The sequence below is a fragment of the Dinoponera quadriceps genome, unplaced genomic scaffold, assembly GCF_001313825.1.
Source record: "Dinoponera quadriceps isolate SergipeBrazil2010 unplaced genomic scaffold, ASM131382v1 scaffold1352, whole genome shotgun sequence".
In the NCBI taxonomy this organism is placed as follows: domain Eukaryota; kingdom Metazoa; phylum Arthropoda; class Insecta; order Hymenoptera; family Formicidae; genus Dinoponera; species Dinoponera quadriceps.
The window spans coordinates 1,215,696-1,230,398 of record NW_014555567.1 but is presented as its reverse complement, the minus strand read 5'-3'; the positions used below and the strand labels follow the sequence as shown (position 1 = coordinate 1,230,398).

The 14,703-nt window shown below is 43.1% G+C and overlaps 1 protein-coding gene across 3 annotated transcripts in view; it reads right to left on the bottom strand.

The window, feature by feature from the left end:
• Positions 1–6,513: 6,513 nt before the first annotated feature.
• LOC106744688 overlaps positions 6,514–14,703 on the bottom strand; it is a 36,601-nt gene continuing 28,411 nt past the window's right edge. For 2 of the 3 annotated variants that reach the window (XM_014619648.1, XM_014619647.1), the window contains exons 4-5: positions 13,465–13,623; positions 7,716–13,168 (exon numbers count right to left, since the gene is read on the bottom strand). In XM_014619648.1, coding sequence (XP_014475134.1) covers positions 13,080–13,168; positions 13,465–13,623 — 248 coding nt within the window. In that variant the 3' untranslated portion in view covers positions 7,716–13,079. Of the gene's footprint in view, positions 13,169–13,464; positions 13,624–14,703 lie in introns of all 3 variants that reach the window. The other variant, XM_014619646.1, reaches the window with a different exon arrangement.

Below are 14,703 nucleotides of genomic sequence, written 5' to 3'. Positions count from 1 at the left end.
GTCTCATTAAATCCGAACAGGATTCTGGACACGAAGGGGCCCGATTGTCATCCGGCACTGCGCACGCAATCTTCGTCGGTGTGTAACTATCTATCCTAACCTCTGCCTTCACGCCACGTTGCACGGGAACGAACAATCGTTCAGCCGTTTGCAACAGTGTGCAAAAGCTGCGTGCACCCCGTTCCTCGCCTTCGTCAGCGCAAGAGAGGGCCACTAGAGGCGATACACCGCGGAGGAGAGGATAATCCGGACACGAGAATACGATGCGTACAGTCGGCCGAGTAAGTCACCGTCGACCGTCTAATTTCGTCCGTGACCGCGTCCCGTTTGTTGCCAGACAGACCAAGAAAGCGAAGACGCGCCGTGTCGCGTCGCGCGTAACGTCGTCGCGCGAACGAGAATCCGGCAAAACCGCGGAATGCGCGGGGACCGCACGGAAGGAGGATCAGCGGAGGAGAGACGGTGCCGTTCGCGTTAATTCGCCGACGGAAATTCGTGCATCACACCGAGATCCCACTTTGCCGTCGTCACATTGGCTTTATTTTCGCGAACTTTGAGAACACTTTGATGCGTGCGAGAAGTCGTGCATATTTTTCTTCGGACGTAGATGCTGCGATGCACCTGACGCGTCGTTCATCTCTCGCTGAAATTTGGTTTTTTGCGGATAGCTGCCTCGGCTAACTTTTCGCTGCTCAATCGCGGCTAACGAATAATTTTGTCTCGTCTGTTCGGAAATTACAGAAAAAAAATTAGACTGAATTAATCAGAAACGCGTTTTGGTCGTTTTTTTTTCTGCGTTCGATTTTTGCTTTGACAACTGCGCGTAATTACGATTAAAGCGAGGTAACATCGGCAACCGTGATTATTCCACCGCGCGACTGTTTGCTTCAACGATACAATCGACCGAATCAATGACTCGGTCGGCGCCTTTCTGAGAGTCGGATAATTACTTGTACCGCAGCAACAGCTCTAATTAATTGCGACGTGATTGTATCGCGGGAGACTTTGTTGTTGTGGGTGAGAGCTACGAATTGAAATTGCCGGTTCTCCCTCGGCATGCAATCGCTCCGACATCAACTAATGTGTAATTAGGTTTGCGTGTATCATAAATGATATACCGCGTATACTTAAAGTGCCTATTATCATTCATCGAAGCGAATAATAATAAAAGTGCATGGACTCAGTGTGCTCAATGTTGTTGTCACCCACTGTATCAACGGACGGTCAGCTTGATATCCCCTTCTTCCCGAGCCCTTCGCTGTAGTCGACGTATAATTACAGTTAATTACAAACTGCGAACGATATCGCAGATAAAAGGAAGTATGTCGCTATTAGACAACGGACACTTTCGTCGTTATACTATGGCATTACATTCATCGTTATGCTATGACCGGCAAATGATCGTATGTACGCTTTTTCATCGGATCGAAAAACTATGTATGAAGGTAACACGTTGGCGTAGAAAGTTCAAATGAAATAATAATAATCATCAATTTGCTCGTCGTTTTTTTCCTATTATATGCGCGTCTAATGACTGCTTTAGACGATATATATATATATATATATATATTTCGCTACAGCATTAATTAGGAAATTATTGCCCATATAATTCTCCACGCACAAACCTAAGCATATGTAAATACGTCGTAATATAAAATTATACAGAGATTGATATTAATCTTAATGTAGCTCAAAAGTGGAAGTTTTCGAAGATTCCAAATTTATGAGATATTACGATGTAAATAACAACAATTGTTGGGAAAAGTTGCCACACCTTGGGAGCACGTATAGTACTAATCAAAACAAACAAAAAAGCCTTAACAAATATGAATCCCAACATCATTTATTTTGGAAATATAAGGCGTTCCTTGTCTGCGTCGGTAACAAAATAACGAATTGTATTGATAAACATAAAAAAACATGAGTCAAAAGTAATTCGGAAACAAATTTTTTCAACACTCTGTGTAAATATAAGACGTATTTATTATATCGTGCTTGAAATAGATTCGAATGAACGGTAAATGCTTTCCCGATCGTAAGCTGCGATACTGACAAAAGTGTTTTTCCCGACAAATTCCGCAAACGCACACATCTATGAGTGATGTGTGCGGTATCTTCAAGTCGCGCATACGACGTTCACATTGAACACGCGTTTTCTTGTGTAAATGGAGAGTGCAAGGTTGTCGCGTTTGAAAATGTAAGCGAAGTCCTTGACCGTAGCAGTCTGACGGCGAATGATCTTTGCATCAAGTGGGAGATATTCTCAGTATTTCAAATAGATGTAGTCGCAATGTTTTTCTGAAAATGTCTCGTAGAAAGGCGCACATTTTAAATATTACGGTCAATAATAGTTTTTGTTTTTAGCGTATCCCACATATATTATTTACATCGTAACCTTTCATAATTGCAAATAACCTTCAGAAATTCTCATATTGAGATGCACTGAAATCAATGTAAATATACAAATATTCGATATCGGCAGGATATATTGAGATGTACTCGGATACGAACGAATAGAGAGAGAGAGAGAGTATTATGCGGGTAACAATTATACAATTAACGTTACAGCAAAACCGTGGAGCACACGCTGTAATTGTAGATCTCAAAGATTGCAGTCTCATCATTCTGGACGATGTAGGGATAACGCGTGCCCGGGCGCATTTAATTACTCTTATTTTGCTGCAACAAACCGGCTTTCTCAAAAAGAAAAAGGAACGGGAGAAAAAAAGGAATGGTTGACGGAGCGAATGAGCGAACGATTTCGATCGCGGTTGCCGATTAAAAAATATGTATGCGCTCACGTATTGACTGGTCGGCAACGTGTACAGGTGCATCGATCATAATCACCGTGACAGGCTGCACGCCAATGCATATGCCGCTCGTGCAAATTTCGCGCAAACGAGCCGACGATAAGCGTGCAACGTGGAGTTAAACATGGTCCTCCCGTTGCGTCGCTTTCGTAAACGCGAATCCAAATTTCGATGCGGCGCGTTACAATTAAAAATATTCTCAACTCGTCATATAATATTCCGCGCTTGAAATCGCGCTCGAAATCTTGCAGCATTCGGAAAGTACGTTAATAAACGACGCGCATATCGCTCGGTTGAAATCAAAGCCGCGTCACTGATGACAATTAAAAACAGCTCCGCCGTTATTTAATGGCTCGTTTACGCGTTCGCGCGAAATGGACAGCGCGTTTACGGCAGAAATTCATTAGTGATCGGATAAGAACGAGACACGCATCGGCCCGCAGCCGCTCGTTGGTGGCGCGCGGGCAACACCCATTGCTCGAACTCGGCGGGGCAACCTCATCGTATTGGACATGACTCTGCATTCCGGGAAGGTATTATTATAGACGCCAATTAAAGTACCGGTAGACATTAATCGCGCGCGATGCACCTTTGGCAGATTAAACGTATCGTCGAGATAAAACGCTACTCCCGTTTACAGTTTGAAAAAAAAAAACCGCCGCAATTAAAGCGATGCATCTCCGGGGGTGATAAGGATTGTCCGCAATGAGATGTCCTCCGAGAAACTGCGCGCATCGATAGGAATCTCACGTGATGAATTTAAGAAAAATTAAGTTTCCCTTCACACAGACTCGTGTGTGTTGTTACTTTTACACGATGAGTCGCCGATCGAGCTTAATTATAGCGCAAAGAGCACTGTCGTTCGCACTATCGGTACGATTTCTCGGGAACACCGTCCGATTTTTTCGCAAAGTGCAACCTCACGCTGATAGTCACGCTGTATCGGTGATCCTTTCAATTTAGCGGTGCCGTGGAGCGCGGTAAGCTCGGCCGGCGAAAAATCAGGGTCCGCAAAAGGACGATGGCGAATCGCGAAGGTCTAATTACCTAAGTTAATTGGCCGGCATTGCTCGGCGGATGCATTATTCCGCATGACGCGGCACTTTCTGCCCGGTGCCCGCTTTTTCTCGCGCGCGCGCGCGCACAAAAGGGCGCGCGATCGCTCGGAAACGGAACCTCTCGCTGCGACGAGATCCTCAAACGACCGCAAAACTCGACGGATCGATCACAGGGGATATGGGGGAACCATTATCGCCAATATGTCAAGTTCATGCAAGTCAGTAGCATATCGGAAGAACGATTCCAGCACATGTGCAGATCCGGCGGGTTCGTAGCCACGTATCATACATTTCATCGGCATGTGAGGCACGAGGATTGCCGTACTTGTGCAAGGTCGTGCGTTTCTCGTACATTGCGACGTATATCGCGACGACGGACACGGAGAGTTCTTCTCTCCCGTCACTTATTGTCAACGGTAATTAAGTTTTTGCGCGAGACTTTTTGAAATTCACGGAATCTCATTGCTCCATTGAGATACAAAATGTACGTGGAATAACACTCGCACAGCTAATAATAAATTATTGAAATGTTCAATTGTCTCTTTTTCCTTTTCACGACCGGCCTGATATCAATAATAATTCCTATATATTCTTATATATTTTCGAAGTAGCAGGAAAACAAATGATTATCAGGCTGTATGCGACTCAAGGCCGACGCTGAGACGCGGATTAGGTTCCGATCCTTTTATATTTTACGCTCTCCACCTTCTACCCTGCGCCTTTAATGGCGTTCTCTCGAAGGCTGACATGGATTTCATATTCAGAAATTACCTGGTGTCAAGGCGTTTAATGGAAAACTGGTAGTGTCAATCTTAAGCGGACCGGCGCACGCACGTTCTCCGGGTAAGTATACCGGATCGAACGAGGCCGAGCCACACCATTAATCTCTCACACCTACCTGGTGTCTACGAGCAGCGCCTTTCTAACTTTTCATCAGACGGTCGAACAAGATAATGCACTTCTGACGTAGCGCTGCGTTCGAATTTGCGTGGCAACCGTGAACGTTTTGAGCGTTAATGTACTCTCTCTCTCTTTTTCTTTGCTGTACAGTCGGTGATTCTTCATTTTTAAACGAGGTCAGATCCATCCGAGTCTGACAATTAATAGCATGATCAAACTTCCGATCGTGCGGAATTATTACTCACGAGCTCGTAGCGCCGTCATTTTCGAGTATGTTGGCGCGTCCGACTACGTAAGTCGCCTTCCACTCGCTCGATGAGATAGCTTCCGAAGCCATTAATCTTTCAGTCTCTCTCTTTTCGTTCGAGTGCCTCTGAGGACTTCTGATTTGTCGCTCGAAAAGAACATTATGAGGCAAACGCATCTGTTATAACATGTAGAAATACACCAGACTTCACACAGCATTATCAAAACTTGAATTCGTATTTACAGGCGCGGTCTTCGCGATGTAATTATAAAATTATAATCGCTGATGCGTAATTGGATGACTTAAAAAACCCACCGTTAAGAGATCATTCGATCGTATATTACACGAATATATAAACGTCTGATCGTCGACGTTACTTAATCTTTTTCGACGTGCGGTTCTTAAATTTAACAAGTGCATGTTTATCTAAATTATGGAATGTAAAAGTAATCTTTCTTCCTACCTCTTAATCCTCGTAGCTGTACGCTATGGGTGTGGTACACGCACGTGCGTCTAGAAGTGGACGCATGGATGTGATATGCAATGCACGATCATCAACGTACCTTCGCAAGGTCAGTCGTCTCTCTCGAGCGACTCGTCGTAAGTGACCGGAGAGACCCAATGTGCGATACGGAACGAGCCGCCCGAGGTACCAGCAATCCGTAACCGGTAACGATATTACCTTAACACGACGTCGTGTTTTTAGTATAAGATACGAGAACGATCTCATACGTCTAGTGTGACGCTGACACCCTAGCGCCAGTGACGCGGATGCGAGTAATCTCATTAAAATTTGTAATATTATCAGACGCACTGCAACAAACACGACGGCCCGGTATTTCTGCCTTTGATCTGCCAGATTTGCGAATTCCCCGACAGCCCGGGCTTCTTCTCTTTTCAAATCAGTGACAATTTTAGTATCAAAACCGCGTTGCTTTTCAGAGCAGGTTAACGATTTCGGGAGGAAAAAAAGAATTGACGGCGACGATATGTGAAAATACGTATTGGTTCATGCCGAAAAAACTTTGTCTTAAATCAAGAATAGATATAAATATGTTTTCATATATAAATAAAAATATTTTAACTTTCTTAGAAGATTTTTAGTCTTGATTTGATTGAATTTGTATCGACGCAAATATTACTTGCACTCAATTCAAGACTAACAATCTTCTTCTTCTTCTTTTAGTGCCATACCTGTGTCCAGGCGTAGGCGACCTCTCATCTCTCATCAACAATCTTCTGAGAATGTTATAATATTCTTGCCTATACATAAGAATATCTATCATTGATTTAGAACTATTTCTTTCTGTGTAAAACCAACGAACCTTAGCCGATTGTCCAGGCCACTTATAATAAAATCAAATCAACATACAAAAAACTGATGTTGTACGATGGTATGTTTGAAAATGTGATTTTTCTTCTTATAGAGCTTTCTACGCACATATACCGGAAACTAAATTCGTTCGCAGAAAGAGTCACTTAATTTAATTTCGCAAGCTTAAAAATTATATAGTATTTTATTGCACGACAAGATTTCGGTCCTTACACAATACGATTTCCGACGTATTTGTAATAAAAATACATAAACATACGCGTAGACGGGATAAACGTGGACGACGGAGCGCGGCCGGATGTTTTCGAAAATACGCCGCGACAGATGTAATACGATGAGTAACGGTGACGGCTGACATCGCGAAGAGCGATATCAGTGCGAAGTATTTTCGTCACGTCAAGTTGGGCCGATCGTGAGTTCCCGCGCTAAGTATCCGCGCAAAAGCTCGTTGCGTGCCAAAAGCATCCGCTCAGAGATGACTGAAAATATGCCTTCGTTATGCGATGCGGTGCAGTGCGGCGCGGTGAGGAAAGAAGAAGCGAACCGCTTATTCACTCACGTGTCAATGATAAATACACACGCACACGCGCGTAGGCGTGCACGATAGATAGGCGTGCATTTATATCGATGTATCGCAATGATTGCATTGTCGTGTCTTCACGCGACGTAACCGTACGCGGCCTCGACAGCTGATAATTACTTTGCATTGAGAATATTTAATTATTTATGCAATTAACAAACACACAATTGTACAAGTTACGTCGCGATCAGCAGCGGCGCGTTGTACGTCGAAGACGAGAATTTCAGCAATCCGGTGCTCGTTCGAGTGTGGAATTTGTACGGTCAACGAATCGCCAGAATTCCGCACAATTTGCCCTTTCGCGGCGGTACCATTTTAGGAAACGATCGAATGCGTTTTCGTCGTGCGACGTCACGAATTCGCGTCACGGAATGACGACGGCGCGGACACTTACTGCGACACATTAATCCAAGGAGAGACGCGACATTCGCTACACTGTAACCGTATATTTGCTACATGGCTATTTTGGCCGCGAGCCGTTAATCGTTGTCGCGACCTGGACTTGAGAGCATCGTAGGAATGCCGTGTGGCCAACTTCGAGCCAATATATATATTCGAGGTTCGCGGTCCCTTTTTCTTGGCCTCCTGTTAAATGATTGTTACTTAAAATTACGAGCAACGCGTGATGAGGAAAGGAATTTAGCGTATAAATATTACACAACACTTTGCATATCGTTAATATCCATTTTTGTGTATCAAACATTCGATAAATACGGAGTTCTCTAAAAATGGGTTGCGATACAATTATCCTGTCGACTCGCGTCATCGCGTTGTATTTTTGTCTTACCTTTCACTTTTCCTTTTCGCACGGAACGCGCTTTTCCCGCGCTCGGCAAGTACGCCGTAAGCGTTTCTGCCGCGGCCTCCGATGCACAGTTTTAGCACTCCAACACCCGATGCCTAATTATAAGCGATTGCTTAGATTACGTAGAAGAGGAAATAGAGTCTCTCTCTCTCTCTTTCAAGAGAGAGAGAGAGAGAAGGGGGAAGATAGCATCGCGCGAAACATCGGAGATAGACACGGACAGGTTCCCTCGTCCGATTTACCCCGACGTACCGCGTATTTCATCTCGCACGGCACAATATCGCCCAGCAAAAAGTGACATCACGTGACACCGTTGCGCCTCATTAAGACACCGGTTCTTAGACGAGCTACGGAGCTGTCGGTTCCCCTTCGACATTTCGAATGCAAACAGACAAGTCGAGTTCACTGAGATGAGACCGCTCGTTCACGCAAAGAATCCCGAAGAAGAGGAAGAAGGTGCGAAAGAGGTGAAGAAGTCGCGTTCGAAGAAGGACGCGCGCAAAAATGATCCGATCGTAATTAGAGGGTGTCATTGAAACACGCCTGTTTTACGCTCTCTGCGAACTATGTAGTGGCTGCATCAATATTTAGAAGCAATTAAGGCATACCGCGTGCGCATTACTATCGCTGACTCATTATTTACACCAGACTGGCGCGCTGCTACCTCCACCGCAGTTACTGTTCTTATGGCGAAGCATCCTTACCTCTCTGCGCGAGTAGCGTCATTAATCTCTGACACGTGCGCAGAGGTGTGGACATTCGCTATTTAGCTGAGTATCATTCCAACGCGTTTAGGCCTGTCGGGCACGCGCGCATACTGGTTATACATCAAACTAGTCGGTGAAACGTACGCGCGCCTTCGCCGATCTCCGGGTCTCGGAAGTGCCATCGTAATCAATTAAGAGACCCTTCCACTCGTCGAGTGCATTTTTCCGCTCAGTCCACAAGAACGAATCGTACATGAAGAACTACGCGATTGGAATACGTACGCTCGGATAATTGTTTGTTGCAGACTGGCTGTTCTTTAACTGAGGACTTCTCTCCGCGTGAGCACTTGTTCTATTGTTCTTTTGTATAACAAAATTTTCAGCGTGTTATTATTTTTCATATCGGGTTCGTCAGCTTTCGATACTCGCTTGAGCTTGCGCATTTTACACGCAGCAACATAACGTTAATAATAGCGTAACGATGCACTCGGCGCGACGCGACGTTAATCGTTCACCTGCTCGTACGCGAGACCGTCGTTGGAATGTCGCTTTCTGCGTCGGCTTAAAACGCAGCTATCCAACCGGCCAAACGAGATCACGACTACGCAGACTCCCCTTTACGATTCTATTTATTCCGGGACGATAGCGACTGGCGCCGCGATAACAATATAAGCGGCAGCGAAATGTTTGATACTCAACATTCGGCTCAGTTAATTAGTAATTCTGTGAGAAACAAAAAAAGGAGAAAACAAAAAAAAAGGAAGAAAAAAGGACGACGGGTTTCCCTTTTGAATCTGTTCACTGGTTAATTGCAGTCCTCCTGAAAACGACGGTGCTGGGTGCTTGAATTATAAACTGTCGGATTGCTGGCGCGACGATGACGAGAGCAATACATAGTGATAACAGCGACGATAATGACGAAAATAATAAGAGTGAGAAAAATGTCGGCTATTGGAATAAGTATTGCTCTATATTGTAAGGATGATAACGCCGATAATGAAGTCGCGAGCGTGAGTCTTAATCTCGGATTTAGACGCGCGCGCGCGTCAAAGTAATAAATAATCGCATGCTTGTTTGTCCTGACAATTTTCCGCTCATTAAGATCTTCGCAAGAAACGTTGTGTACGATTGGTAGCGCCCCGGGGCGCTAGATTCTTTAACGTTTCGACGAACAAACCATACCGCAGCTTAAACGATTTATAATGATTGGGTAGTGGTAACACAGTAGCTGAACCTAGTTTAACAAATTATGCTTTCTCCGTTTCCCTCAGACGCTTAGCCGTCCCTCCTCCGTGAACTTAACCCCGAGGAACGTATTCCTCCCTGTTATTACGTCGCATAAAGCACAATCACGCGCTACTTTATCAAGACGATCTATCGAAACTGTCGATACCTGATCTTTAGCTTGACATATGATCGTGGAAGTGTTTCGGAATTACCCCGCCAATTTCCGATCAAGAATATTATGAGACGTTATGTTATGAGCAAAACAACGATGTGTGAGTTTTGCGATAGGAGATTGAACAATTGATGGTTTTGGATAATTACATTTTCAAAGCGTCTATATATATATGTCGGAACGTTTCATTCTCCATCTCATTGAACAGATTTACTTTTTCTGGCAGTTTCTTAATTTGAAATTTAATACTTTCACCGGTTTCCAGCGTCCCTGCAATTGGTTCGAGATGTGCTGGTGGTGAAAGTTTCTTAAAATATGCGATATTGAACATTACACAAACTTATGAAAGCGATGACATTCTGCCTCGAATTTGTGTCACGAAAAAAGTCGAAATTTTCGTCTTATATTAAATCCTGCAAATTCTGATGACTTGAAGAATCAACGGAAAATCTCGAAATATAAAATGATATAACACTACACAGGCTACTACTGGTTCTGACTTGCTATAAATGTTTACGTACCGCCGTTTTCTCTAAACAACCGAAAAATGATGTATGTAATAAATACTCGTGTTGTATGAAATAAATATGTGTTAACAAATAACCAGAGACTTAAAAATTACGATTACTTATCAAATAACGACAGACGTATTTGTAAATAATAGCCTTAGAATATATTCTAAATTTCGACTCGGATGTCTCTTTTACAATAACCTATACAGTATTATATCTCGAGATTCTGCATTGATATTTAAAAATGTCGACTCGAGTTTACTATGAACATTTGGAAGCGCGATCATCGAGCTTTTACTTTTAACTTAAGTCTGCTTAATTAGAAAGGATACAACTATCGTGCGTGTAGGAATGCACTTAATAAAACTGGCAGCTCCGGTCTCGCACATGTAAATACATACGAAGTGACATTAATACGAGACTGCGTCTTGAGACTTGTTAAATACACGGCACCATCGCCATGTCGCGAAACAGCAATAAATTCAACAGTGCCGCAAATCGAAAAATCATCATGAAATAAATGAATAGTTCGATCGTCAAAATGAGTGAATAAAATATTTCGCAATGGTTCTGGGCGAATAATCAGTGATCCAGAACCGAGGCGATCTATAAGGGAGGTTTTGCTCGAGAGTCAATTATCTATGGTTACAGTAAGCAAAAACATCGTACCCCTCCATCTTAAATCGCTTCTCACTTGCTTTGGGATACGACAACCGGATCTGCGCGGCGCGTATACTTCATTTATCGATTAATCTCAGCATGCTTTTTCTCACGGACTCGGACCTCGGAAAAATTCGTGCCGGGATATTAAAACGGATTAACGAACGTCGTGGTTGTTTCGCTCGAGAGACGTCCTTTAAATATCTATCTAAATATATTTGTGTGTATATATTGCTCGTACCTGCATATCGTATCACTTCAGGATACGCGAATTAACTCGAATAGTGACTTTGAGTAAATCGAAAACTGCATCGAAGAAAACGACGAAAGATGATTTTCAAGTTACGGTTGGCTGCTCTCCAACCGAGCAGAATTTAGCACTCGTCGGACAGTTAAGACGCATGTGTAATGACGGCTACATTATAATTGCAGAAATATCCAGTAACGATTCCCGCTTGGCGCGACACGTATTTATTACGACGTATTTTAAGCGACGATGGCGATGGCAACGCGTTACGTTGTAAGTCATCAAGCAGGACCGTTCTAATTAGGACGCAGCGCGCGATGCGCATTAGTACCAAACGCAAAAAATCGTCCGAATATTCATCATTTTTATCGATAAATGGGTGTAATATAATGCAACTGTGTGAAATATTTTATTGAAAAACAGCCGATGCATCCCTGACCTTTATATATATTTTCCAAATAAAGGTCATGACGTGATATGATATAATTTAAAAATAGTCAGAAAATTTTGTGGTCTTCACTTATGTTAGTTAATTTGATGTTAATATTTTTTTTTAATTATCGTGTTATATAAAATTTTTCTCTGCAAATAATATTTAACGAAGATGATCTTCGAGCATAATTATCGACAGCCGCGAATTATCTTTTCACGCTTCGCAATCGCGCGTATGAAAGCGAAGGAGAAACTTTCTTTAAGGCATATCACTCTGCAGGAACGCAGCGAAATTATAAATATGAAGCATATGTGGGTCTTGTAAAAGCTGTCGGCGTATTTTAAACACCGCCGCCTTGATACCAAACAGGTTTTCTCTCTCTCGAGTGTTCACGTGATCTTCGAACACGGAGAAACAACATCTTCCATGAAGATAATCAAGACTTTTCTTCCGTGAAGAAAGAGATAGGAAATCGAAACTTTCCATACAGGTGTGTTTCCTCTTCCAAAGTTGTCTTCGCGTGTCGTGGCAAGAATATTCGATGATCTTGTAATCGCAATGTTTATCGTGAAAACATTTGCTCGTGCCAAAACACGATCTCAGGAAATTACCGGGTGCAGATTCCCTCGCAAATGGCGGATAATACACGCGGAAATAGAATTTTACCCGCATTGAAGTTGGCATCCGTTTAACGAGACTCTTTTGAGAGACAGAGAGAGAAATAAACACGCATGATTCACAGTCAAAGTTAGTCGCGGGCGTTAGATACGCCACATGGACTTAATTTATCACCAAGTTCTTTCTGTGAAATAGTTTCAGCGCGACGATTCAAAATAGATAATATATATACAGTTGATTTTTTAAATCAACTTTATTAAAAGATAGATTATTAAAAGATAGTCCAATTTTTTATTTCTCATTAATTTTCTTTTCGCAAATTGCAGATATGACAAACTAATCGTATGTGATTGCATCATAAAGGTTGTTAATATGATTTTAATGCTATCAAATATTTCATAATCATGCGCGATTTTTTGTAGACGCAACAAAAGGTTTCAAAAATAAGTAGCTCTTTTAACATTTACCAACTTCGATGCCGTTAATCATTCTGTCATCCGCAAATATCAGAAATATCTTCGAGTTGTTGCTGCGCTGCTTCCAGTCACGTCTGTATCAATTTTCAAACGCATAAACTTGCGTTATAGAAAATGTGCTTCTCTCCGAGCTTTTAAGCATCATATCGATTCATATCGAAATGTCAGACTAAAATACATTCCGATTACCGAATATACAACATTATGACTTAAACGTGTTCAATCAAGAGCTCGAAAAACAAATAGCAAAATGATGCCAAGTTTCGACAAATTTGACAATTGCAAGTATACAATTCAAGGCGGAAATAAATTTGCGAGAAACAACAAAATTACATTCTGCACGATGGTCCGATGAATAATTTTCGCGTGACGAATTATTGAAACTATGAAAAAGAAAAATTCAGGGATTAACATCTGCATATCACATTTTCTACGTGTGAACAATGACTGAGTTATGCTATCAGGCAGATAAATCTTTCCTTCCTATGACCCTGTATTACTTGGGTTGTATTTATTAAAAGTTAACTAGATAGTATTTATGAAAAATTTTAAATGGAAAGAGATTGTTTGCCTTCCAACTTGTGTTTTTTCTGACAGTTCCCATCATGCTGTACGTTTTCATTTGCACGATAGGGCTATTATTCTGACAGAAACGACAAAACGCAAAAACGTGTCTTACCTCGAGATATACGGCTGATGGCTTCTGCTATATCCGCCTCTGAAGCGTATTCTTGACCATATTTGACGATAGTAGTTACTAAGGACATCAACGGCCAGGCAATGCGGAAGTGGTACATCTCCTTCAGACTGTATTGAAGTAAGATCTCCAGGTTGTCATCTAAAATTGAGAAAAAAACCCGACGTGAAAAACGAGATCAGGGCATGTTGAATCGGTCAACGTAGTAAGAGCGCAACCGCCTATCTCAGAAGTCTGTCTCTCGAAGCAGGTCGCAAACTCATTTTCCGTCGCATCGCGTCAAGTGACTTCAACGCGTGTAAACAGTCAACGATGTTCATCATTCGTAACAGATCGCTTACGACGCACGTCGATCATTCGCAACTACTTCCACCATCGCTCCTCGTGACGAGATTCAGGTTGTACCGCTTTCTACTTGCGTTGTCGGGTAACTATAGCGAGAACTCTCCTACGTAATCAGTACGCCGGTTCTCAATTAGAAAGGTCTTTCTAAGAAGCAATATCCCCGCGAACTTGTCGCTGACATTTATACCGTCGCGGAACACGCCGTTCGAGTCTAGCGCGACACCTCAGCCGTAAAGCGAGCAAGTCAATCAGGAGAAGTGTGCCTCGCATCAACATATTTTCGAACCAAGAGACACAAATTACGCTCTGGCATGGCGTATATATAAAAATAAAGAATGCCCGTCGATTTTTGCAGAGCATCCGACTCCTCCACCGCGTGTTTCCATTGTAGCTTCACCGCTCCGACCTCGTTAAAGTGCATTCACCGACAATAACAGCATTCTATTAATTGCACGAAAACGCACCTCGCGTTTACCACGTGGCCCCGCAAAGAAGGGCGTGCGCGTTCCCCAGTGAAGAACATCCCGCTACGCCTGCGCGAGACCCGTCAGGTCCGACCTCGTGGTGCGGTAATATTGATCCTCAATATTGCTCTGCCACCCGTGTAGAGCGCGGAAGAAGCAACGCGAAAGGACGTGGGGGGGAGAGCTGGGGGGTCTCCGGCGAAGGAAATGGTACTGCGTCACCTCCATCCGACCGCGAAGTCGCGGACAACAGTTCTCCGGCCGTTATGTCATGATATATTAGACATTACAGCAACCAATGGCGGCGCATCTAGTCGTCGTGGCTCCGCCTATTAGGGGACTCCTGCATCGTTTTTAAAATAAGGAAATGCCCCCCCTCCTCGTACCTCACCCCCTTCCTCATTCTCTCACT